General features: G+C 36.4%; 1 protein-coding gene across 4 annotated transcripts in view; it reads left to right on the forward strand.

Moving 5' to 3' along the window:
• The first annotated feature begins 1,209 nt into the window (after positions 1–1,209).
• ppfibp2b (PPFIA binding protein 2b) overlaps positions 1,210–27,211 on the forward strand; it is a 61,859-nt gene continuing 35,857 nt past the window's right edge. For 3 of the 4 annotated variants that reach the window (XM_069181859.1, XM_069181860.1, XM_015338282.2), the window contains exons 1-2: positions 13,982–14,063; positions 19,150–19,355. In XM_069181859.1, the coding sequence (XP_069037960.1) occupies positions 14,000–14,063; positions 19,150–19,355 (270 nt within the window). In that variant the 5' untranslated portion in view covers positions 13,982–13,999. Of the gene's footprint in view, positions 1,438–13,958; positions 14,064–19,149; positions 19,356–27,211 lie in introns of those variants that run through there. The other variant, XM_015338293.2, reaches the window with a different exon arrangement.

Below are 27,211 nucleotides of genomic sequence, written 5' to 3' on the forward strand. Positions count from 1 at the left end.
CGTATCCTGCATAGAAACATTTGACTTTAACGACAATGCGACCATCAACAAGAAAGATGCTGAAGGTGTTGCTCCTTTATTGTTGGGAACTTCAGAAAAAAAGTCTAATTAGAACAGATATCACTTATTTGTTTGACATTCAGTTAAAGTCCAGCTAATCGTGTTCGTTTCCTAGGTTATGATCTGAATTCATAACGTCTTCAATCGATTTTTTAAAACGCGCCCAGAGTTTGAACTTTCGGCTACAAGATTAGGAAGGTTGCTTAGATATTCGCATCTACGCGTAAAAAGGAGCGTTTCCTGTTCCCAGCTGCTACTCATCTCCAAGTTTTGCTACGTTGAGTTTAGGAATGCCCTGAACTAACTTCATATATACTGTACTGTAGCTCTTATTTGAATCAAAGCATTAGTAACATTCCTGTAAAATTATTATTGAATCGTTGTTACCATATAATTAACACCATAAAACTAATTAAATTAATAGAAAATCACTACTACACCAAATAAAGCTTTTTTAATACTTTAAACGTTAAATTTTAATGTATCTTTAAGAATTTTCTGCATCATTACTAAAAACGCACATACAGTATACGAAGGTCTTCAATGGGACATTTTGCATTACTTGCTTGACTGTTTAGACTTTTTCTGTACATATTGAACAACAATAATACTATTCTTCATTTATTTACTTTTCGATTACATACTTTTCGTAATTAGCCCGAAATGCTATTGTAATCCATGTGTTCAATTATAAATATATTATCAAGTGGTTTAATCACCAGGTGGCACCGTAGTGTTCCCACAAATATTTCTCTTCGTGGTATTTAGACAATGTAGACCTTTTTGTCATTTCAGACTCATTTGAATCATCCCGATGTAAAACTCAACATTTTCAAGACATCCATGCTCACTTTTCGCATTGCTGGGTGAAGCGTAAATGCCAGTGATGACGAAAATAAAATATGTTTTGCAAATATGTTTTGCAAAGAAAAACATTTTCTATAGTGTAAGAAACTGAGGAAGACTTATTTAATGGGTTTGCCTTATAGTTCGGTTTGTCAGTGCTACCCAGCTGTGCTTTCTTTCTGGAGCGCAGTAAACTGCAGCAAGCGCGTAGTCTTTAACCCCGGACCACACAAGTGCGTTAGCGCTCCATTGCAGCAGCATGTGTATTGTACTGTGCTGGCCCTGGCACGCCTCTGTAATCACATGACAGGTGATTGGAAGAAAGACTTGAGTATTGAACTATGGCGACAGCAACTCACTCTGGGACTAGAATTAAGAAGTGTCCGGACGCTAGACGATCTGTTACAATAAGAGTACAAACACAGTTTTGAAGTTCTTGAAACGCCTGCTGCATGCGATACATCAGCTGTGACTTTTATTATCGGTGCGTTAAGTCAAAGTGAAGAAAAGTAGACGACCTATAAGGAAAAGGTTGGTAATTTAAAATTTATGTATTGTCTTCTTGGTTGTAGTGTTTTTTTTTTAATCTTATGATGAGGTATACTGGAAATGCTTAAGTAAATGCACGTTTATCTTGATCCCTGTGTTACTTATTTTAATAAGCGTTTGTTTTTGTCTGTGTACAATGTCACCCGTAGGCAATACATCTCTTTAAAAGTCATGTATAGCAACTAGGCATATGGTTAATGGTTTGAGATGTTTATAGGTTAGCCTATACTGTATATAGCATAGGCGTCGGATGTTTTTGTCAGTTTTCAGGACTTAAGGACTCCAGGTGTTGCGCTCTCGAACGGTTATACGATAATTTAGTATGAGAAATTAAATTCTAACTCGGATATTTTTGCATGATGGGAGTATACGGTATGCAGTGTCCTTGTCCTTTGACTACTTTTTTATACATCCTCACAAACAACATTCAATGTAACACTTTGCAACATTAATATCATAGTGCAGTACTAAATGAAACCACCATGAATTAACAGCAATATATGTGAACTTAACCATCATAAACTTGATGGTTACAGGTTTTCAGACCTGTTAGAAAATAACGTTAGTATTCAGGAAAGTTTGTTAAACATGTTGTATTATAACACGTTATGCTGTTCAGTAAAATACATTGCATTCAGAGAAGTAGTACCTTTGAGCAAGAATATAATATAGTATATAAATAGGAGCTTTTATATACCATGGAGTGAATTTTAACAATGGACTCATAAATGTATTTATTTCTTCCCATGTTTGTCCTACATATTTCAGGTTGTGACCCTCAGTCTTCTAAAGTAAGGGAACTAAATTAACTTTCAGGTAAAGAAAGGTTGAGACCACCTCTCCACGTCCTAAAAGAAAAGTCTTGTCTGATATTTCCTCACACTCCCACACCCCTAATGCCTTCAGCTTTCTTTTCAGGTACTGTAGCTTTCTCCTGCTGTATGCTATAAATGATAGAGCATCTTCTCATGCTTGCAGCGGCAGAAAATAGTTTAATTTTAAAATGTCATTAAGGAAACACAAGACAAACTGCCTGAGCAAATGCACCACGCTGTAAATTATACACTATCAGTCCCTGCAGTTTACTCAGCTGGCTGTTGCTTACAGAGATGCTTTCTGATTGTGAGGACACTTCTCATAAAGAGAACTGTCAGGATTCAGTACACTGGGTGTGGCAGAAATGTACTACCTAAAATATCCTTGCAATGGTTTGGGTACAACAGAGGTGTGGCAGTTAGGTCTGCACCCCCACAGCTAGTAAGTAATGGGTTCAACTTTGAACTGGAGAGCCTTCTGTGTGCATTTTCCATGTTCTCCCCCAAAGGCCTAATGGGTTTCTCACATCTCTCAGACACAGCACCTAGGTTAATCAATGTATATAAATGTCTCCTTTTTACAGTGACTTTATGCCATGTAATAGCATTAGCATCTTTAGGGTATGGAATGTTCTACAGGGTATGTCTTTTTGGACTATGGCTTATCATGGAGAATTCCACAGAATAGAGTTAAAAGTTTCAATGCACTGTAAGTGTATTCTTAATGGAAAGTATGACCTTATTTTAAACAATTTAGATCCTTGGGAATATATAATGGCATGAACAAAATAGTAATCCTGTAAGTGGACTCCTTTAGGTCACCTTGTTAGTACACCATTTAACACCACCTTGGATCAAATACGTTGTGCACATTAAAAACAGCAATAAGACACACTTGACTAGGTGGGAACTGAGGTCTGCTCAGCACTGTGTAAATGTAATGAACAGGTTACTGAAGGTTTTACATTCTGCTAACAAGGATTCATTTTTGCTTATTGCTTGCCTGTGTAATTTCACAAAGATGAAGAAAAACATCTACAGATAAGCATGTAGAATCTTTGTGGGGCACTCCTCAAGGATTCACAAAAGTATTCACATGTCCCTGAGAAATTTTAGCACTTTTTCCTTTGCAAATGACTGCAGTATAAAGTTTATAAAAGCCTATTCATTAGTCATCCTCTGCTTTCATGGCAAACAGAACACAATTGTATGTCTTCACAATGACATAACATCCCAGTATCTCAGCCAAACACACAATACAAATATTGTAATTGTTAAGTATCTTGGCTACCAATCTTTAGTCTTATTTTAAATGCATTGCCTAAAATCTATACTATTTGTCTGTCTCTTGACAAACCATACTCGTCAGATTTTAGTATTGATTCCATGTTTCTTAAGTTTCTGCCAAATTCTCAGTTATGAAGTTTAACAGAGAATAAGTGTACCAATATCCTTCTCGGATAGTATGGTATGATTTGAAAGCAGATTTTAAGAGCAACTGCAGAAACAATACGCTCCAGTGAAGAACTAGGAGCATTTGTTTTTATATATATATACAGTATTAGTCATACTTGATGGGTTATGACAGGTTTGTATTGTTTCTCTTTTCATTACTAAGTAAGCAGTACCTGTGAGTAAATGAATGACTCACTGGACCAGTTCCACAAGACCAGTTCTGTAGCGGACAGTTGTTTCTTCAGGAAAGCAAAATAGTCATGTCAAAGAAACTAAACCTGTGTTGACGGCAAATGTGAGGGAATGGATTTTCTTTTGTTATAATTATAGTGTCAGAAAAAACCCTGGAGGCTGACAGTTCTATACAAAGTGATATTTAATACGCATCAGTAGCCACTATCCATAGTCAAATCATCATGGATATCTGCAGCAAATTTGTGTATTTAAAATAGCCAAAGCACAATCAAACACTATTCAACGTTTTCAAATACGAATGTGGAAGAGGAAATTCTTGACATTTCTGTTAAGGCCCTTTCACTAAAAAGACACTATACCTTAAATGGGATCATTGATATGTTTTACAGATAGCTTTCACCATGTAAACATGCAACTAAAAAAAAGTGGATAAAGTGGTTCAAGTTAATTTAAAATACAAGTATAAAACTATTATAGTTTCACATATCAAAAAAAGATACATTGGCTTCCTTAGTTACAACAGGGCAAAGAACAACTTTCCAAAAGAGATTTATTTCCCCGTTTGTGTCCGTTGACTGCATTTTTGTCCCTCTCTGGTTCTCCTGTTATTTGAGGTAGAGCGAGAGAATGGAACCTCCTTGAGCAAGTATCCCTGTCATTAAGATAATCCGAATTATTTAGATATGGAGACACTACTGACGGTGAAAATAGTCTTCCTTCTCAGTCGTGGCATTTTTTGGTATTGTTCTTCCAGAGGATTGTTTTAAGTGACCAAGACCTAGAATTCCACTTTAGCTATACAGTCAAAGCTACTGTATACACCTCTGTTTCTGTGTCTTCAGTCTCCTTAGCCCACTTTACTGTGCTGAGAAAATCTCTATTGTCAAAACTCAAAACTGTCTTAATGGCAATGTCTTATGAATTTTATAACTACAGTACTCTCATAGAATGTATAATCAAGTTCCAGATTGAAAAAACGCTATTGGGCCCTCTTTATACAAGAATAGTGCCAGTACTGTAGTCTTCCTGATTTGTGATCTATAACATCTTATACAAAAGTCCTTATTAGTTTGTAAAAAGAATGTAAATGGAAAAGCATCACTGGGCTTAGTATTTTTCTAGAGTTACTCAGAATAGAATACACCATTTCGTTTTACTTTAAATGTTTTCTGACATTTGCCCTGGCGAAAGACTTCCACTTCAGTGCCCCCTTCTCAGATGAAATTTTCATGCCCTTCCAGACACATCACATTGTGCGTCACAACTGCCAGCTCAGATTGTGGCAGGTAAGCTTGCAGAGCTCTGGGCCCGTGGGTAGAATCTGCTGAGCTCACTGCAGAAGCTTTGGAAGCCTCTTTAAGAGAAAGACGTCACTGTAGACCATAAACTTTAACATGATTCAAATAGAATACTTCCATTGGAATATTTATTTTCAGGAATATTATGTTTATGAAAAGCACAGCTGTGAAACCTCAGTCCTTAAAACATGTATGAAGTAGTACTTTATCTGTAGCGTGTTCAGACCAATAAAATATTCATGCAAAATAAACTACCTTGTGGTCTTTTTGGCAGTGTTAAGTGATGGTGTATTATGTTAGTGGAAATGTTGCTACATTGAACATCAAACAAAAAACAACAGCTGCAAGGTCTTCACCCATTGTCTTCACCCATTGACTTCCTTGTTGATGCTCTACTTCTTGCTACAACATAACCGACAAAATCTTGTCAGTGTAGGTGCTAGAGAACTGTAAATTAAAATTAAGCTGGCAGTACATAATACCTACTCTGCACACATGAGTTTGTGTAATATGTCTTTCCTGAATAATGCACTGCTTTCAGAGTCGCCTGTAATAGTTTAATTCTGTGTTACTTTGTATGGTCTTGCAAGAGCTGATGCATTCTGTTAGATGTTGTAATATTAAGTCGTGTTGACATGTTTGTTTTATGGCTCTGTCACACGTAACTATTCTCCACTGAGTTCCCTGCAGATGCAAGCTTTTCCACAAGCATGTTCCATGCTGTGGACGAAATTCACAATTAACTTTTTTGTTGACTGATCAAACTTTTCAATAAAACATTCTGAAATGTTCATTTGAATACAGTATGAAATGCTTTATTACACATTAAGATTTATTTTGATGCACAGAAGCACTTAAGAAGCTTCACGACAGCCTTCTTGATACTTTTTTTGGCTTGATGAAGGTGGTTTTGCATAAAAAAGCGCTTTACTCCGTTTTTACAGGGTTAGATATTTTGAAGTGTCTTTCCTGAAAAAAAAAAAAGCTTTCTGAACTTTCAGAACAATATTCCATTTTAAAAATAAATAATTCAAACTTGGATAAAGAGCTGGTCATTTAGTCTTTGCCCAAGCATTAAGCAAAAGAAATTGCTGTGGGAAAAAGAAAAATAAACCTTATACTATATTTGAAATAACTGCACTCACTGTACTATATGGTCAAAAAGAAAAAACAAATCAATATCCACTAGAGAAACAGTTTAAAATGTAGTATCAGGGTATTATCATATTTACATTTTATATAAAATATATTGTAATCAAAATGGAAAAGGGGCTTTCAAGATAAATCATCAATCAGCATAATTTTAATTATATTACATACTTATATGATTTAGTAGAATATCAATATTGCATGGCTTACAAAACCTCATGCTTACTCAATATATTTTCAAACAGTATCTGACTTGATTGCATACCCATATTCATATCCGCAACATAACATCCCCTGTCAGTACCATTATACTTGGCGAAGCTGATTCTGACATTTCAGATAACTAAACAATATTCTAGCGGCAAGCTGAAGAGATAAAAAGGCTTGACAGCAAATGGCAAACACAAGGTTACATTGTGATTTTCACATCATAGCTGTGGAGCTGCCAGAAAAAGCAAGCTCATTGTTAGATCACATATTGGGTTTCCATCATGTTTCACTTTTGAGTAATTAGAGTTTGAGGATGTCTGAGCTGTTGTAACGGCAAGATTGAAAGGAATTCCCCATTTCAGTGCTATTGAGGCTACCAAAGTGATTCACACAACAAGTCATTTAAAATCGTGCCCTCGTGTAATAGGTCATTAGCACAAGTTACATTAGAAAGTAATAGTCAAACCACAACTTAATTAAGTGTAATTTATGCCAATGAGCCCGGATGAGAGCAAAACAAATCATGGTATAATACTGTTCTTTAATTAGCGCACCTCTTCACTAATTATTTCTGAATGTAACCATCCTTGAAATCCTCCATTAATCATAAATCATATTTCAGCCAAGTATATATTTTAGATTTGCAAGCACAACCATCAAGTCTAGCTGTTCTGTGTTCTGTGTTCCATTTAGACTTTAAAAACACTACCAACCCTGGTTATAGCACAGGTGTCGCTTTGTTTTTTTCAGATTTTGTTTCCTGATACAATTATGTAAGTTCATGTTTTAACAAGAGGCTGAAGGACGTTGGTACATCCCGTTCTAAAAACAGGGAGAAATACATAGGAAATATAAAAGATATTTAAGATACTTGGTTAGTGCTAGATATTCCAAAACCACAGTTGGTATGTACAGGGTTTAGAATAATCTTTACACTATTAAGTCTTCATTTCTAGAGAAAGGTGTAGGGTAGTCAAAGGTTGTTCCTGAAATGGAAGTAAAGACATTAACATTAACAAAAGCAAAGCAAGCTAATATGCTGACATAAAATCAAAGAGAAGAATTATATAACTGTTATCAAAGAGAAAACCAAAATGCAAAATGTCAGCAGTCAAAGAAGTTTAAACCTTAGAACAGAACTGTCATGTTTAAGTGGCTTTATTCATGCTTTAACAAGCCTCTACATGTTTTGCTTGCCTCGCTGAATTTTAGTTCGATCTAAAATGGAGTTTGGTTAGAAAAAAAATCAAATGCCCACTGTGTATCAATTCTTCTTTATACAAGGATAGGTTTATGCCCAGGCATGGATTCTTTTCATAGTCATAGGTCTTAGTTACTAATTGCGATGTTACAAAGTTTAAAACACTGAGGGTATTGTAATGATGGTTTAAGGTGAATAACAAGTATTTCTACTGATTCAAATGGATTTATTTGCATGTCACATATAAGAAGATTCTGTCTTAATCAGCTCCACCCTGCAAACTCAGCAGGTGAGTTACAGGACTTATCATCCCAAAGAGTAGAAAAAAACAAATAAAGCAATGCTATAAACAGAACAAAATGGCTAAACATGTTTTGACACTTATACTGTAGATGTATATTATCTAGTAGGTACAGTAGCTGCGTCATGCTGCAAAGGAACACTTCTTCACTTGCTGTCTGTGTTTTTCTTTATTTTTTATATATAATGGGTGATTTTAAATTTTATACATTTCACTAAAAAACAATCTTAATGAGATATAGTACCTTAAGACCATCACAGCACCCACAAAAACCACCACCAAGTCCAGAGCCTAAAACTTCTATTCAAGACATATCTGCAAATGTTCTGCAATAGTGCACACTGGAAGTGACCCGCTACCATGATCTGTCAATATTTTCCCCATTTTGGACTTTGTCCTAAAGTTTTGTTTTGCTGTTAATGAATAAATGTCCACAAATGACCAGCATGCAAAGGTCATTTTTACATTTGGGGAAAAAAAAGTTGAAAAGTCAAATTCCATTTATTTACCGTCATCTGCCTGAGAACAGGCATTGCTAAATTTCCCATGTTTCTATTTAATATTGAGTGAGCTTTGCCATGCTTCACCCTGCACAAGCCTTCCTCACCCGTGCTCCTCAACTGTACTCCCCTCCACACATCTACCCCAACTGTGACAACAACCTCCCTACAGCAGCAGCACTCCAAGCTTCCAATATTCCCTGCTAGCACCTTGAATCCCAGAAGCCGAAGGATTCATTCAAATAATATCAAGATGGTCCAGGATCCAGTGATGTCAAGAGCAGAAATGTGGGGGCTCCGAATTCTGGGCCAAGAGCCTTTTTACCTGCAGTCATACTGGGCAGCTACAGTAGATCTGTTTCCGTTACCATTTGAAGCCCAGATTAGAGTCATCACCCAGCAGGTGCACTAAATGCACAGTAAATAAACTAATGTCCGTTTAGGAAAATGTATAATGGAAAGAGACCACTTTCCTGAAGATAACCTCTGGACACTCCCAAAATGTATGGGAATCTACCCATAGTGCCTCCTGACAGAGTGAAGTAGCATTTTCTGGCCCTATGCGTTTAAAGTAAAGCTTTTGGGAATACGTGGACCAGACAAACTCTAGAGATCACATAGAATCATGCTGTTTTCCTGACATTTTGGGATTTAAGAGAGATATAGATATTTTTGGATATATACTAATGGAAAAAGAAAGGCAACACCTCCTCCTCCACACTCTGGTCCTCCTGTCTGCGTAGAACAGGCTGAAAAGTCACTCATCCGTGAAGAGGACCTGATGACACTGCTGATGAGTCCATCACAGTCCCTGTCTGGACAATCTCTCAGATAGACCAGTCTGATGTGTTGGTCCTGCTCTGGTGTGGTCACTCGAGGGCAACCAAATCTTGGACGGTCACCTGTCCTGCCAGTCTGCTGAAGCCTTCTCTGCAGTCGGGACACAGTGGAGCGGCCTATCTGCAGCATGCCAGTGGCCCTCTCCCTTGCTTCTGGTGACATTTGAGGCATTACAGAATGCACAGAAAACTGGCTAAGTGTGGTCTTTTTCTTGCAGTGATCTAAGCTTTGAATCAAGGCCTTTTAAAAGGTGATGAGATCAGGCACTGTTCCACCTGGATCTCGTTGGGTAAAAGTGCACCTAACGAACTTTCATGCGATTGGCAAGTTGCAATGCCTCACTGCACAAGCTGTATTGCTGGTCAGAGGGCTTAAAACAAATTGAGAACTTTTTGTGAAAGTACATAAGCTATAACTATAGTATTCTCACTCAGAAAATGTTGCATTTTATTCCCATCAGTATATATAGATTTTTGGACCATATTTGGACAGTGTAGACTTTGAGGTGAATTTAGGCAACAAATACATTTAACTGTATTTAAGATCCAGGGGGTTGTAAAGAAATGTATGTAGGTTATATACATTATAAAGAAATGCTGGTATTTGAAAAAAAAAATGACCCTGTTTGCATAGCCAACAAATAGTCTGTGTCCTTCTTTGTTAATTGCTTTCCTTTTTTAAAAGGTCCTTTTCTCAGACCTTATCAGCCTTGTCCAGGTTGATGATATCCAGAAACAAGATACTGAGATACAAGTTGGGGCTTTGTCATGTACAGCATTTACAACACTCTCAGACTTGTGACAATGTCCTTGCTAATCTTCTTGTCCTGATAGCATAAAAACCTCACAGTAGCCTGGTGATATTTCACTAACTTTGTAATGCTGGTTTCTGCAAAATTAATCTTGCTGGAAGGGATTTGTAATTAATGAGGAATTATCTCATGGTCACACTTTAAATGAAAAATAGACTTTCATTAAAATATCTAAAATTATTCCTATATAAAATTAGATTTGGAATTCTGGCTTAAAAGTGGAAAGAAAAAAACTGCTGAGGAATGCTGTTGTTTTGCAAGTGGTAAATGGTTAATGTTATACTTTTCAATGCTGTTTTGAAGGCAAAATTGTATTTTTATTATTAACTTAATCTTTAGCTAGGTTGGTAGTGGCACCTTCGGTATCGATTTGGGTAAAAGACTTAATTGGAAAGCTTGGAAGTACAGTTTTTCTTGAAACTTCAAATGTTTTTTCCCCATGTAATTTTAACAGAATTTTTTCAGTCTACTTTTTTTTTCAAATCCCGTGGTTACTCCATCTTGGATAGAAAAAATACAAACATCACATGATTATGTATAAAAGACAAATAGAAAGTACATACTCACATGGGCTCTAACACTGGAGCTTAAACTAGTTTACCACAAACATGTTTGTAGTGAATGCAAGCTATAAATGAGGGGCAGAGTTTGGTTTGTGGTTTAAGTCCTCAAAGACTTCAATTTACCACAGATATGTATTGGAAGTAGATTTGGATTCATTTTGTGGAATTCTGGAAACAATTTAGAATATGCGGTGTTGGTGTGGTCTGTGGAATTCACTATGCAAATCTAAAACTGCTGAAGACAGCAAATGTTTTTGCTGCTTTCCTTGCATGACAAAAGCTCCGTGTTAAATCTACGCAAAGAGATTAACAGCTAAAGGAGACTAAGACTACCTAGAGAAGACCAGAAGAGTTTTAGACCCCAACAGGTACCAGATGGTGAATACATTTATGTATCTTAGATTAATCCATGTAGCTTTTCTATGTATATTTTTGTTTAAAGCAAGACTAAAAATCAATCTGCTGAATAAATGGAATCCAGTGACATTGAATCAGAATGAATGATGTCTGGGCAGTGCTTGGTGTTATCTTATGCAACCAGTTAATCCTTGTTTTTCTGAGCAGATCTATCTTAAACCTTTTCAGCAAAGTAAATTACCGTTTAGTTTGAAGGCATTTCTGTTTTTCCATCTGTGGCATCTGCATTCTGTGTACTATCATGTTTTTCTGTTAATCATTATTTATCCATTGAATTTTTGGCTTTATCATTGAGAAGTTTATCAGCATTACAAAATCCGTCTGTGACCTAGTACGAAATAAACTTTCAAGATCCAGAAAGTTGAAAAATTGCAGTAATGAACAGGGGTATACGCAACACGGAGAAGTGACTGAAGGGAGTGAGTTTTGAAAACCAAGACTGACAAGGTCGTTTAATGGAGAAAACGGAGATGGTGTTTTTGTCTATGCACCGATGTTTTAATGTGTAGACAGTCAAACAAGGTGTGGAAACTAGTTTTACAGCCACCTTAAATAGTATTCATAGCACCCTATGGCAGTAGCATCTTACTTATACTTTTGTACTTGTTTGGTACAAAAGTGTCATAACAACAAAGTAGTTATCAAATGCTGGATGTTTATAGTTCTACTGCTTTCAAAAGACATGAATTTCCTGTTCAGTTAAAAAGGATTGTTTTAGAAGGGGTGGAGAGACATAGGAGGATACTTTAAATTTAGTCGATTTACTAGCTTTAAAAAAAACAGTTCGAGCCTTGCAATCTTCTTACTTGAGAGAACTATACTAATCTTTTTGTTTTCTTTCTCAGCACTAGGTGGTACTGACCTCAACATAGAATTTTTATGGCTTTAATTCAGTTTCTATTATCAGCCCAGCTATTATCATTTTACTGTTGCCTTTGTTAATAGCCAGTTTTCCAGAAATGTTAAATGGAATGACTGTCAGTAACTATGAATGGGACCATTACTCTCACTGGTGTCAAACTAAATGTGGCCATATAATTAACACCATTGACGCACAAGGTCTTTTCAGCTTTCTGTTTCGCTACAGTTGTCTTTTGTATTGCATGTGTACTACATTGCCATTAGTCAGTTAATTGTGATATGCATTTCCTTTGATCACAAATACACACAGTTGTAAGTTAGCTTCCCTTTTTATTTAACCTGAACATACTAACATTGCTGCATTTGGACAAATAATGTCTTTAGACGCAACTTCTGAAAATTAACTGACATATTGTCTTAAAATGTAGACGGAATTGACAGATTTGGACATAAGCTCTTACAGCATCCTCCAAATCTATTCATACAGTACCACCAAAATCGAAAAGCAATAAAAAAAAAGAATCAAAGTAATCAGTTTCCAAATCTAGGATCACAGAGCATAAGCCATTCGTTCACAATTTAGGATTTTTTTGCCTTCTGTAACAGAATTCATTTTGACAACATCCTCCTCCTTCCTTAAACAGCACCAGCCTCAACTCTGGGAGTACATAAAGCTGAGGCAAAGGCAAAGCTATTGACATTGTAGGAGGACTGTCTGAAAAAAAGATGCACAGCACTTTCTATTTTGAGATTAGATTCAAATCACTGCTAGGCATCATGACTTGATAAGTCATCTCCAACCTCTCTTACAAGACTAAAACCAGACTTTCCTCCAAGGCCTAATTAACCTTTCATTTCATCTAAACTAAAAGGAACCAAACCAATTTATTCTCTCGGGACATTTAAAGTAGCCAAATCTCAGATCGTCACGCAAAGATACCTATGATGTCCGTATATTTTGTATATCTAGATATAGAATATGTAAAAATCAGTGAAAGTTTGCAATATAAGGTCTGTGTTGTCAGTTTGATGATTTTGGATGTCGTCTTTACTTGAGCTGTGCTGTACAAATTATGATAAAGAAATAATATTCAGAGCTGATGTTGTTTAAAAGGAAACTGTTGGGGAAAAATGTGCTTGAAAAACCTAAACTACTTAACCATAAGCACCACAATGTGATGAAAAAGTGTTAAATATTAACACTTATTTTATTTCTTCATACAAATATCAGGTGACTTTTGCTTTATCATATTCTGGATCTCATCTGCTAATATCAAATACTGTAAAAAGTGTACATGGTAGAGGGTTCAATCAAGTTTGTAACAGGATTCCACAGATCACCTGAGTGACATCATTCTGGGTGTGCTGCACATAGCCTTCCAGTGCTCTTACCCCACAAGAAACTGCCTTTTTTGTCTGAGACACACAGTATATAACATACACTTCTAGTGTCAGAAAAGGTCATTATGGTAATGCGAATAGTAGGAGAGGATTGTATAGGGGTGTGAAGGAGGTTGCTGCAGGAGGTGAGAATACAGTGCCATCACTTGAATATAGGGTCCCTCCAAAGTTTTAAGTTGTAAGACCCATTACAGGCATCAGTTGTTTCTAATTCATTGCAATTAGCTTCAGTATGTGATAAAACACAGGGTTAATAATATTGACCGAACTAAACTTGCTTACGATCCATTATTGAGTAGCCCTTTTAAATCCACGGATTGCATTTACAGTAATAGGTATGATTTAGTAAGTTACCTTTTCTGTTAGTAAACCTAGGTTTTAATCTGAGTATTTTAGTACAACTGCTGCACAATTATTTTGACTACACGTATCTGTGCTGTAGTTGCTGATTAATTATGATTGCAGTCTTGTTTTTTCGTTTTGCAGGTTGAACTAATCCAGAAAAACAGATGCTGTAGTTTATCACCATGGCATCAAATGCTAGCCATATGCTTGAAGCAGCCTTGGAGCAAATGGATGACATTATTGCAGGTAAAACTTGTTTTTACTTGGAATATTATTTTGCAAGCTCATCTTTCTTTTACAAACCATGGGGAGATTTACTAAAGTGTTAACAAACAAGCCACAAATACAGTACAGTTAGTCATTTTAAAACCCAATTATATAAATGATTTATGTAACAAATTTCTGAATTTCAAGGGTTGTGCCACACACCTGCTCTGACATGGAATTTGATAAACTGTGAAGACTGGGATGGAATTACAATTTTATGAAGGCCCTCTTTGAAAGTGTGATTCTTAACACCTGGCTACCATCTTTGCGTCAGTGATCAGTGTCTCACATGTAAAATATTCCCATTTATCTAAAGACCTTATAATTGCAGAATGCAGTGCAATCAGGAGCTTTTGGTTTTTATGGGGGGGAGGAATGCATCATTAACAATTATCTTCAAAGCGTGTAAACGAAATGCTTTCAGAGGAGATCAAACATACTCTATGAGTGACTTTATTAAGAGCACTGTATAAATAACCATCTGGGCTATTCCGTCTCAAAGAAAGACTTTTCAAAGTAAAAAATTATTTTACTTGCAAACAAGGGAATGATTCATCAGTTCCACTCGGATCTAGATAATAGAAAAATTGTATAACCCTTAAAAGTGTAGGTGGAGTAGCAGACATTTAAAGTCTATTCTATGTCATTCATTGTTAGGTCTTCCTGCTGTAATTGATGTAGTGAGGGTAACCATCTGCATTTTCTGTTCTTCTCTTTTTAAAAGTGAAAATGCCAGACATCTCCAAGATTCAAAAAGGTGATTATATGAAAAGTAGGTCTTCCTGGGAAATGTGAAAATCAGATTTATGCAATTTAACCTCTAAAGGAAAACATTCAACTGGATTTCCAATTCAGATTTTTAATCCATCTGCTTTCAGTTTAAATAACCTGAATAACTAATGATTTGACATTAACTGAATAAGGAATAAGATGCTTAGAAATGTACAATTCTGAAACCGAGTGACAGATCAGATTGTATCCAATAGCATCTTGTCCAGGTCTTTGTAACTCCTGTGCCTCTGAATTCCATGCCACCTGGTTATTCTCAGTTATTCACCTGAACACCTTGAGAGAACCAATAATTGTACTTAATCAAATTATTCAAATTAGAATAAAACTCCTTAATTAGAATTTTTGTATGATATAAATGTGTCGATATCAGGATAATATGCAAGAAAACATTAAATATTTTACAGTTAAAGAAAGATAAAGGCTCAAACTAATCAACTGTTTAAATAGAAAAACTACAGACCCCATATTCACATCTTATTTTTAAAATAGCAATATGTCATAAAACCAAAAACACAATTTTGCATGATTATCAAAATCCCATAACAGGTATACTAAATTTAACCACCTCTTGAGCCTTCCCTCAGTCTATCCCCATTCATACACCTGGGACTGGAGCACTCGGGGTAATGTGCCTTGCTCAAAATAACAGCAGTCTCTGCATTAGGGACTTGAACTCACAATCCACTAGTTATGAGACCAGAGACTCACTGGTTATGTTACACTGCTCCCATTGGCCCTGAATTGTTTTTACATCTAATTCTGATGTGTGCAATAGCTTCAGACAGATTTCTGTAAAAATGCATCCTACCCTGTGTAGGTCTGGCCCAGTATATTTACATGGTGCCTTTTCACTTATGATGTATCAACTGAGGAATTGGAAACACTAGTTTAGCCTCTTCTTGTACCTCTGATGGCTCAATTTCATGTTTAAGCGATACATTTCAGACGGTACTGATTATCAGCCAACACAAGGATATCAAATAGCATTGTAGAGAAGAACCTAATTTAAAAATAACTATAAATAGCAAAGGTTTAATGACCTCAAACATTTGGCAACAATGTACTAATAATAGCACTACTAATCCAGTCTCACAGGTTCGGAAGAGCACTTTATATGAATGCTTATCTAATTGCACATTGTTAACTTCCATTGCTGGATGCACATCTTCTGAAAGAGCCGTCTTCAGTCACTCAGGTGATTACAGAAATTTATATAAATGGTACCAGAAGAACAAAAAAGACATCGATGAGATTTGCAGTGTATTTGTTTTAGTTTCTGCCAAAGTACTTAGATGTTTGGAAACATGGAACATGGAAATTGTTTAAGCAAAACTGAGAAATAACTCCTTCCTCTTTAGGCACCCAGTACCTGCAGTACTATTGACAAGGAAATAAAAAAACAGCCTTCTCTATTTCTCATTCTTAAATTAACTTTAACCAGTAATAACCTCTACAAGTAGACGAGCGACACTGACCATAATCCCATAATCCAAAACGGTATCCCTGACAGAGCAGCATCCAGGTATGCTACTACTTTCCCTAGTCTTCAGGGTTTGCTGATGGGATACAGTACCTTCCCAAAAAAACAATTGCTGCAGAGGATTTCAGCAGTCATTGTGAGAGCCCAGAGAAACGTCATGCATCCAAGTCTGATACATCAAGTCCTGTTGCACTTAAAAATTCTAACTTTCAACCTGAGTTAATGTGAAACAAACATGCCTTCACATGAAGACATGGCTGGTTGAACAAGAATGTAATGTGTCTATTTGCACGTTATCCATCTTACAGGTTTTCTGAATGTAAGAATGTAATAACTAGGATAGTAAACACTTGGTATTTTTGAATACTTAGTTCTTGAGTATTTAAAGATGCCTAATGCAAGATTTAATCATTTACCATTTTGTTAACCAAGAAGCTGGATTGGAACAATTTCAGTCTCATTATGTTGATAAGTTAATATGTTGTAGATGTTGACCAATATCCTTAATCTGATAAAACATTTAGTTAAGAGGCAATTTAAACATTATTTGAAATCCTAATACTACTGTTGTACAGAGGGATGAAGAAGTACATTGTCCTTTAGCTGTGCATTCTCCTTGTATGTGACAATTTATTCAAGATTAGAATACACAGAGAGGTAGACTGAGCAAAAAAGATGATTGATTATAATTAGGCATATACCATGATTCTTTTACTTCCAAACACGCTACATCAGGTTTAAATGAATGCATCAAGGACATATTGTTCTGTATATCTGTTCTGAAGCATAGTCTCTAGTTAACAGAAACCAAAATAAAGAGTTGTTTGTTCACTTTTTGAAAATAGTTTGTGGTTTAATAATTTAGAAAAAGACAAAATAATAGTAAATTGGATATGAATATTGGAACTGTTGGGTCAATCAGAGGAACTTTGTAGCAAAGAATTAGAATTACAATTTTAGTTTTAAAACTAAACATTATTTTGAATAAAGACAAAAAAAAAAACCTAAATGACGTTCCCTCTGTATGAAGCTTTTCTGAAAGATCAGTCCTGGTTCTTGTGTTTCAGGCCACATCTTTTCTAAAGAATGTTACTTTATTATTTTCCTGGTACGGGTCTCAACATCTCAGAGCCAAATCCTGGAAGCGCCAGCAGGGACCGTGTGCTGGACAGTACACAGCCCAGCCCAGGGTACATCCAAAGAAACAAATGAGGCAGCCGTCACCCAAACCCACAGATTCAATGCCATCAAGCATATTTAAAGGGCCCTCTTCTGGTCAGTTTAGGTACTAGCTGAACAGTCAATGTTGATAAAAGTTCTCAAAGTTTTTTCCAAACGTACTGTACAGCCCTCACTTCATTATGGTATTAATGTGTATTCATTTGTCCTTTATTACATTCATTGAAAGAATCAGAATAAAGGCAGCAAAGCTCCATAACGCTACAGTCCAGAAAGTAGTGGCTAAAAACCCAGTGAATGTTAGAAGATTAAAAGTTAAAGTTAAAAGTAAAGTTAAACCCAGGATGTATAGAGAGGATAAATTAAATCTTTTCTAGAAATTTGTTAAACTTGTAAAAGTTAAAAGAAACAGTAGCTAGAATTGTGCGCAAATAAGTCCTGGTATACGAAACTCAGTACCAAGTACCAGAACAAGAACAAGCAGAGCAAATACGACCTTGTTGCTTTCACAGTGAAATCACAGTGATGTGAATACCAATTAATGGAAAAATGCTAAACCCCAAAAATTGACACGGGTAACAATGTACAGTATGCATTTGCACAACCTTGGTAACTGATGCTGACCAAGTTGGTTGAGGATGTTTCTTTGGGTAAATGAGAGCTCATTGAAAAGAGTTGGCGTATGATGACCTCTCATGGTAAACCAGCATTTTCCATGTCAGGAAGTAGCCTGGTGATGTCTGGGTGCCATGTGGTATGTGATGAATGTAGGTTATTCTCAGATGTGTGGATGTGCACAGTGGGCAACAGCAATTCCTGTGACTTTGACAGCATTCTTGAGACGATGTGAAAAATGTCAAGAGCAGTCTTCCTCACAGTCAGGCACAGCAGAAGGTGGCCCCTTGCCCTTGTGTGTCAGGCTGATCAATGTCTTCAGCAATAAGCCAAAATGTGAAAAGAGTTAGAAATGAGAGGAGGCTTAATCAGACCATCTTGGAACCACCAACACTGGATCCAACTGCTGGGCCACTAGATCAGATTCCACTGAATATGTTGGTGATCCTTTTGCAAGACTTACTGCATCCTGGGAATACTCTTGCAGCATCACTCAGTTGGCCACTCAGTTTCCAACAAAGGAAGAGGAAATTCCTGACAATTCCTTCCTACTATTAGACCACAAAATAAGGTGTTCCTTCTTGTCTGATGGCCAAACTATAACCTTTTAATAGAATTCCAACTATTCATCCGATGACCATTTCATTTTCCAACATAATTCTGACAAAGAAGGGGTGTCAGTATATTGATTTTGACTAGGTCCCCAAATAGTATCACACATCTGAAACACTTAGGCACAGATTCTGCTTGACGTGCAACACTGTGATGGTTTAATATTCTCCAGATGTGTATTTTTTTGGTTGTTGTCTAGCAGTTATTCTCTTTCCAGCACTGATGAGTTGCAGTTGCAAGATACACTTAACCATTTAAAAGTAATGACTCGCTGGCTGTATTAATTTGCTGTCACACTATAAATTAGCCATTCCAGCAACGGTCACTGGATGCTTTGTGATGCTTTCAAGAAAAGAAAAGTCCAAAATAATTTTGTTTTTCATTTAGGTTCCAAGGCTGCGGCAGAGTACAACAATGGCATGTTCGATATGGGCTCGCCAGGGTATCTGGGATCATTGCAGATTTTACAACTGGTGGAAGAGCTGAAAATAGCTTTGGAAATACAGGCGAATGAAGAAGAGAAAGAGACTATAAGAAATCAAATCCCAGCAGCAACTGCACAGTATCTCATGGAATGGCTGGAAAAAGGTGTGGTAAGTATCCAGATGCAGATCCTGACCCATGTTCTTTATTTGAGGGATTTTACAGGTTTTTAAAACACAAAGGTTATACTTTTACTGTGTTCTGAACTACTTGCCATGTGAACCTACTAGAGTGTCGTTTGAGAGAAGGATAAGCTTTCTTATGCTCCATGTGAAAAGTAAATGTACAGTAAATGGGAGTCAATGTAAATTTATGAGAGGATACCTGGATGTACTGTATGAAGTTGTCAGGGTTACCCATTTATACTCCTGCAGAATAAGAACTTTCCCCTCCTGTTTAAGTCTTTTTACCCGATTCTCTCAAAACAATGTGGGATCTAGACTTCCCTTCTGCTACCCAAAATAAATTAATTCAGAGAAGACATTTAATGGGTTATTAGGTAGGATTGACTTATTGCTAATGAAGAGCAGCTTTGACTACATGAAGTCTTAATGCAATAAGGCCAGCCTTTTTGTATGCAGCTGTTACGGTTTAAGGTTCTTCAGCGACTGTGCCAGTTTATTTTTGCTATCCTTTGATGTCCAGGATTAGAGATGTGCATGACGTGCACTGAGCTTCAACCCTATAATATTCTGAAAATATGACTCAAAAGTGGGATGTTTGGCACATTCACATGAAAATTACCTGAATATTTAATAATGAACTGCAGTAACAGGCTACAGTACATCTCCTTCTCTTTTCTGCAAAATGTTTTATATAATCTTACCATTATCAAATCAAAATCTCCTTATTTAAATTAATAAATGTTTATTATGTTTCCCTAATTAATCATTTTGGCTCAAATGTCTTTACATAGTAAACACATTTAATGTTAAATGGTTTGAAGTTCAGGGATTTCAGGTACATTTTAAGCAACCAAAAGCATTAAAATGCATTATTATATATAATGCAAGATGTATATTTGCATACTCAGAATCAAAATTGACACAATGAGTTCATTTGACTTTCATTTACATTCAAAATAGCTACAGTATGTCTATATAGTGTACCACTCTTGCCTATTAAAGTTATAATAAATACATTCAAAAGAAGACAAATATTTTGATACTAAAGGATTCTTTTTATAATTGTTGTCTACTTTGTATATTTTTTTGTAAGGAAACCCAATAGTTCACTAAAATTGTATATTATAAATTCATAAATGTAAAGATGCCATTGTCCACAACATGCATAATACACAGTCTTTTAAAAATCTTAAATGGTATAAAAAAATCAGAGTGTGGTTTACCATGTTTTCCCAGAAATGAGAAGGGAAAAGCATGGTTGAGCACAGCAGCGCAGTAAGTCGAGGTTTTCGAGAGTGAACAGCTGCGTTAACTTTTCCAGGCTGTAAACAACCTGTTGCTGGAGCTAAGTAACTGATGAAAGGGAGGCTGTTTCCACATATAGACTGAGAGCTCTGTGGCTTTCTACCACATTCCATGCACCAGAGGTCTCACTCACCACAGCCCTTTAGTAGAAGGGAACCTCCTTGTAGCCTAGAAACAAAGCAAAAGCACGTGAGCCTTGATTAATGCTGGAGCTGTTTGTGTTGAAAATGGAGAGGGCTGTGAAGGGGAAGTTCTTTTTTTTTTTCTTTCAAATGAAAGTGCGAGTTAAAAAAAAAAGCTTTGGGTCTGAAAGCTTGTGACCAATACCATCTCCAAAAGACTTCTATTACTCGCCATTTTGACAAGTTACTCGGAGGTCCTAAGCTGCCTATGTACAGTACATATTGTACTGCAAGTTGCAGTAAAGAAGTGTCAGCTATATTTATGACTTCTAAAATGTTACAACAAAGATAGATTCAGCATTTGAATGGATGGCATGTGTTCTTATCCGTTTTGTGGGAAAAGCCTAATAAGTAGTACTCAGCCTTGCAGCTGCCCAAGTCAGAGGAACAAGCAGGTGTAATGACTGTGTAATCATGAGGCAGGATTAATTTTATAGCCAGATATGCCAGATGGGACAAATTACCTCCTCTCATTTAGAGCCTGTCTTATACAGTATACGTAATGAGGTTTCTGTCTACTGGTGTGAATGTTGCCATCTTAAGTGCTACACCTTCATTTTCTTCTTCATATTCTGTTAAAAAGATTTTTCACTCATCCAAGAGCAGCAGCCCATAGCAATAGGATTTGAGAAGAAAAAAAGTTCCCCTGGCTGAACACTAACAAGTTCATACTTGATTGATACGCGACAACAACCTTGATCTTACGTCAACTTGGATGATGGCTTAACCAATGCTTTTTAAAAATACCTATTCTGGAATTATCATGAGAAATCTGGAATCAATAGAATGTGAACATGGCAAGTCAACACACACTCGGATGTATACTGTTCCCTCCCAAAATGTATATGTTATTACAGTACATCTGCAACAGGTCATTCAATTCAGGTTGAAACAAAAATGGTCCCACAAACTGCAATTGCTCAGAAACTATACATCCTGTTACAGTAAATACAAACCTGACTGGTATTAATCTGGTTAACCTGAAAATACTCTATAATATTCCTGTGTGAATAATTACAGCCACCTCTCCAGTTTGTCATTTGTGATGCTTTATTCTGAATATTTATTAATTATCATTACATACTTAGTGCAAAATGTTTTATAGATGCTGCAGTTCCTTACATCTGCAATATCTCATATCATTGTAATGAATGCTAGAATACTACTGCAGTTATACACCAGCATAATACTTGTTAATCATTTCTGTAGCAGAACTCAATTTGATTAAAAGTACAAAAGAATCAGATAGTCATTGTTACTACCATGTTGTATAACAATTTCATTACTACCATATTGCTTTAAAATTAGATTTTATGACAAAGGAACTTGCTTAAAAAGGTTTCACATTACTTGCAAGTTTCTTTTTTGTATATCAGAAACTTAAAATGCCATGAAAAAGTCTATATCTTTTACCAGTCTCTCAGGCCTACCCTCAATATTATTAAAAAGTGATTAATACCCAAAATAATGCTAAAATATTCTACAACTCTGTACAACTCTTTCCTATGTAATTGTTTGTAAATGTAAATTGTGAAACTTGCAGATCTTGCTTATAAGCTACTATAAATTCTTAATGTTAATGCAGGAGGTACAGAACATAAAATGAAGACAATGTAAAAAACATAACCTCAGCAGGACAGAACAGTTCTGTATATGTGGATCCTGTGGAGTTGATTCATTGATAAAAACTGAGTTTGACATTAGTCTGATGCCTGTCATATACAATCAAACAATAGCTACAGATCCACTCCCAAGAGGATGATACTTGCATTTGCTTGATAGTCTCGTATCCAAATCACCCAGCATATATTTATGGTATGAAGTCTGCAGTATGGTAAATGTGCATGAAAAAAGGAGAAAATAATACATCTGACAAGTGAAAAGCTGCAGCTTATCCCAGGATGCACTTTGAGACATAACACCAGTTCATTGCAGGGTCATGGAGAGAAAGCTTAGAATAACCAGTAAAACCTAGCCTTCATCACTGGGAGGATACCAGAGCACGTGGCAGAAGCTCACATAAACACAGGGAGAATTTGGAAAGTCATCCAGGTTGAACTCAGCAACCTGAAGCTGTGAGGCAGCAGCACTTTTAAGGTATTGAGGTGGCACAATTAAACTGAAATGTGCTGTTCTACAAATAACAATAAGATCTGAAATCTTGTAATTACAGTATTATCCTTGCTTTTTGGTAGGTTCAACTTATTCTCTACAGTAAAGACAACATTCCTTTTTTCATCTACATAGCACATAAAACAGTTTCACCAAGCCTGAGTTCAAGTAATCGAGATTCTGCTTTTGAATTTGCTTCGATAGCAAAAAGGAAACGCTGCTAAGAGTAGGATTAATACAAAGGGGAATTCGAGACTGTAATGGTGATCTGGGAACTGCTGCATAAATTTATTGACAGGAAAGTCCAAGAAATGTTGACACGCGTGTCATCGTCATGCCCGTCTATAGCAGAGCTCTCGCTTTTGTTCCACTCTTCACAATTTGCAGTGGACATCAAGACGACCAGCAGGAGCCTGGCACATTTTAAAATGAACATTCTGGATTCATCTTTGTATATTCAGTGCCATAAAAGAAAGTCTGCTTCTGATTCCACTCATAAGCCACTCTAGTTATTGTATTTTTGTGCGAGACCCTTTTGTTTCTTTTGAAATATGAATAAAGCAAATTCTTAGGCGTCCTCAACTGAGTGAGGCAAACGGTGGGGGTAGTTTCTGCTAAGGAGAATAACTAAACCTTCAACAGGAAATAAGGTCTTTGGGTAATGACTTCCAGCCAGTGTTTAAACAGAGCTGTAGTACTAGTCATGATTAATGGATTTATTTGTGAAGAGCATACATGTTGGAATAACTTTGCTTTCTTTTCCACCAAAACAAAATGCATAGAATACAGCTGAGTTTAGACATGTACATGTATTGAGACTTATGTTTATTAGACACAGCCCCACGAACGAAGCCAGCTGGCATGATTTATTTGCAAAGTCTGCAGCATGATATTAGAGCTTGTCACTTAGCTCTGCATTTTGCTCTAAAAACCAGATGCTCAGTGGCTTGAACCAGACGACACTTTCAGAGTTTTTACAGTTGCTCCTTCGTGTCAGGAGGGAGCATAGCGCAAGCTTGGCTGAAGAGGAAAGAATCCACAGAATAAATTGAACCGAGTATCTCTTTCCAAGCAGTACTACAAAGAAACTGAGCACTTCAGACCACTGCTTTATCCTCTGCCAAGACAAGCTACTCTAGACTTAAGCACAGGCTAAGGCAACAATGGGCCTGAAGCATGGACAGTGATATTGATTTTTACAAACATTTTACGTGGCTTAAAAAGGTAAGTGCAGTCTTATCTATCTTTTCTTTTTCTCACTTTTGCAAAAGTTCCACAGGTATTGTTTTTGACAGCTAGCTTTTTTTTTGGACAGAAAACATGACTGTGAAATGCAAATGCACTGCCAAGAATTTCATGAGAATCTAATTTTGTGCAGAGCACATGAGGACAAAGATCATCTGTCTTTCTCGTGAGATTTTTTTTTTTGTTTGAAAACTCCAAAATCCCCATAAAGCTTGCACGTAGAACAGTTTGTAGTCTACTCTAATCCAGACTGCTACCAGGGATACACAACATCTATCTTTTTGTTGTTGTTTTTTTTGTTGATGAAGATGAATAAGGAAGTAAGAAGGTATGCCAACTGCTGTTTTTTTTTTGTTCTGGGTGTAGGGAGGTATAATTATGAAGTCACATTACACTAGAAGGCTTGTGACCACCGTAACAAAACAATTTGCTGTACTGTTCTGTGCCATCTTGATCTACAATCTGGGTTATTTTTTAAATGGCATCTATTGTTCTATGTAGAACAAGATTAAATCCTCTTAAATTCTTAAATAATAAATTAGATTTAGATAGACCTTTTTTATTTAAAAACAAATGCTGTTTGAAAACACAAATACGTTTTGAAGTTGCTGGAAGGTTTTATGTTTCAGGATTAGATGTAACATCCAAAATCTGAGTATTGATCATACTGTATATGTACATACAAGTTTGCAGAGAAGTTTTCTTCCAACTGCAGGCTTAAGTCAGATGAAAAAATAATGGTTAGTAATGTGACAGGTACTAAGTTCATGGCAAGCCGAGTTTATTTCAGCTTCCAAAGAAAAATTGCAATGAAAAATAAAAAAAATGAATGGAGCTGTATATGTTTTCTGAAATATTACCATAATAATTTTCTGTGATGCCTGGTCTTAAATGAATGCCAGTGTCATACATTTGCATAACTGATAGATCTAAATAAATACAGTTTCAGCTTCATTCAGTAAGGTTTCAAAACAATCAAATAACCTAAATATGCTGTGATGAAAATCCACACTGTCTGCTTTTAGAGGTTAGATATTTGGCACTTTAGGGGTTAAGGGAAATTCCAGTACTTGTGGGTTGCTTTGCATCAGAAAGAGGGGCCTCAATGTCTTCTGTAAATTGTTTTAGTTTTAGCCTGTGTAAAGCTTCACAGTGCCTTCTAAAAGATTTAACAGCCTGAAAAATAATTCACAAAAGGATGAGGTGGCTTTTCAGACCTTAAAAAAGAAGTTTATGTAAAATTCCCATTAACTGGCCTCTCCAAATTTCCATTTCATCAGACATTTTGAGAACGTGGAATGTACAGAGAGAGAAGCGATTCCCTAATTTCTACCATATGTTTTTTAGCAAATAACTTTAGTATTTCAAGTTCATACAGCAGTAATGTTTTAACTAGTTATGATTTCATGAAGCCACTTGAGCTTTCTGAGACTTTCTTTGCCCAACCATTTCAGTTCCTGAACCATTTTTAAGACAGTCCAGGATCAGCCCAGTGTACAGAGAAGAAATCTGCCATATTTAATTGTGTGTATGATTTTCATTGAGAGACAGAAACCATAACAATGTTGCACGTCTCCAGGCAGCTATGTAGTGGTTATTGAGATTCTAAATTATTCTGTTTGATAAATACCTCAACAGTAAATAAGAGTTATTGTGAAAGCCCCCTCAGCTTTTTTGTTTGTCCTTTAGGTGGCCATCAAAATATTAATTTCCCTCTACCTTGACCAGAAGGTTCTTTTGGGGGAAATTTTGTATTTTACATTTTTAGAGGGAACCACGAATGTAGAATTGATCCTTCCCCAATATGCTAATCGGGCTTTCTCTCCTATAAATAGATCATAAAACCACAGTTTGACGTTACTGGATTCAAACGTCAGAGAGGCAGTCTCTGAAAGAGAGGTTAAAAAGTACTTTGAAATTGCTCATTATCTAACCACAGTTAGACTGTCCCTCCAGGGCACCGTTAAAGCACACTGGCATGGTAAGCCTGGGCAGTCTGCAAAGCCTGCCTAATCACTCTTGCACCATGTGGAGAAATGTTTCTGTCACAGTGCTTCAGGTCTTCAACATCTTCCATACGTGTAATATCTTGCATGAAATTGGGAATTCATGAATGAACACAAACCAACAGCATAGAAAAAAAAATAGAGAATTATAAGACCCTACAAAATACTTTTTGTGCTGATTAAGTAACTAGTACTTTAAAATCCAAAATGTTTTAACAAATGTAAAATCCTGTTTGATAACCAGGAGGTTTTAAAAGTTCAGGGTTGCTGGAAATTGTTCTCAATCAGTAAACTCCATTCAAATAGGAAATTGAAGTTGATACTGTATACAATACTACTAATTGTAAAAATGATAGACCCACCATAAACCCTGTAAGAGCCGATCCTCTGTATGAGTACATTATGCATATGTAGTAGAGGTTGGGGCTCTGGCTGTCAAACTTGAACGTTGTCAGTTCAAATCCCCCACAAGACACTGCTTTTATTCTTGAGTAAGGTACTGTACCCAGCTATAAAGATGGGTGCATCATAATACTGTGTAATACTGGTCGTGGGTTGAAAGCTTCTGTTTCTGGGACCCCTCCAGTTTTTTAGTCTTAGTTTTTTTTGGGGGGGAAAATCCTCCATCTTCTCTTCACCTCACTGGTACACCCTCCAAGTTATAAGCCACAGGGGGGAAAAAAAGGAAAAGGAACCACAAGATATCCCTAGATACCAGATTGAAAACTTCCGTTCTAAAATATTATAGCATTTTCTTATGACTGATTTTTACAACAAATAAATAATGCCTTAACAATAACTTTACCAGAGTTCCCTTCTTATTTAAAAGTGCTTCATTGTATCCGATCCGTCATACCCATGTAATAGCCCAACCACATTAAATGTGGGAGGAAATATCATAGGCCTCCAAACTATGTGATGCCATACACAAGCCTCCCAGCTGCATTTTTCATTCCATCTTACTATATTCCACCTTAAAAGAGGAATAGTA

This window comes from Lepisosteus oculatus, chromosome 21 (genome assembly GCF_040954835.1).
Source record: "Lepisosteus oculatus isolate fLepOcu1 chromosome 21, fLepOcu1.hap2, whole genome shotgun sequence".
NCBI classification, from domain to species: Eukaryota; Metazoa; Chordata; class Actinopteri; order Semionotiformes; family Lepisosteidae; genus Lepisosteus; species Lepisosteus oculatus.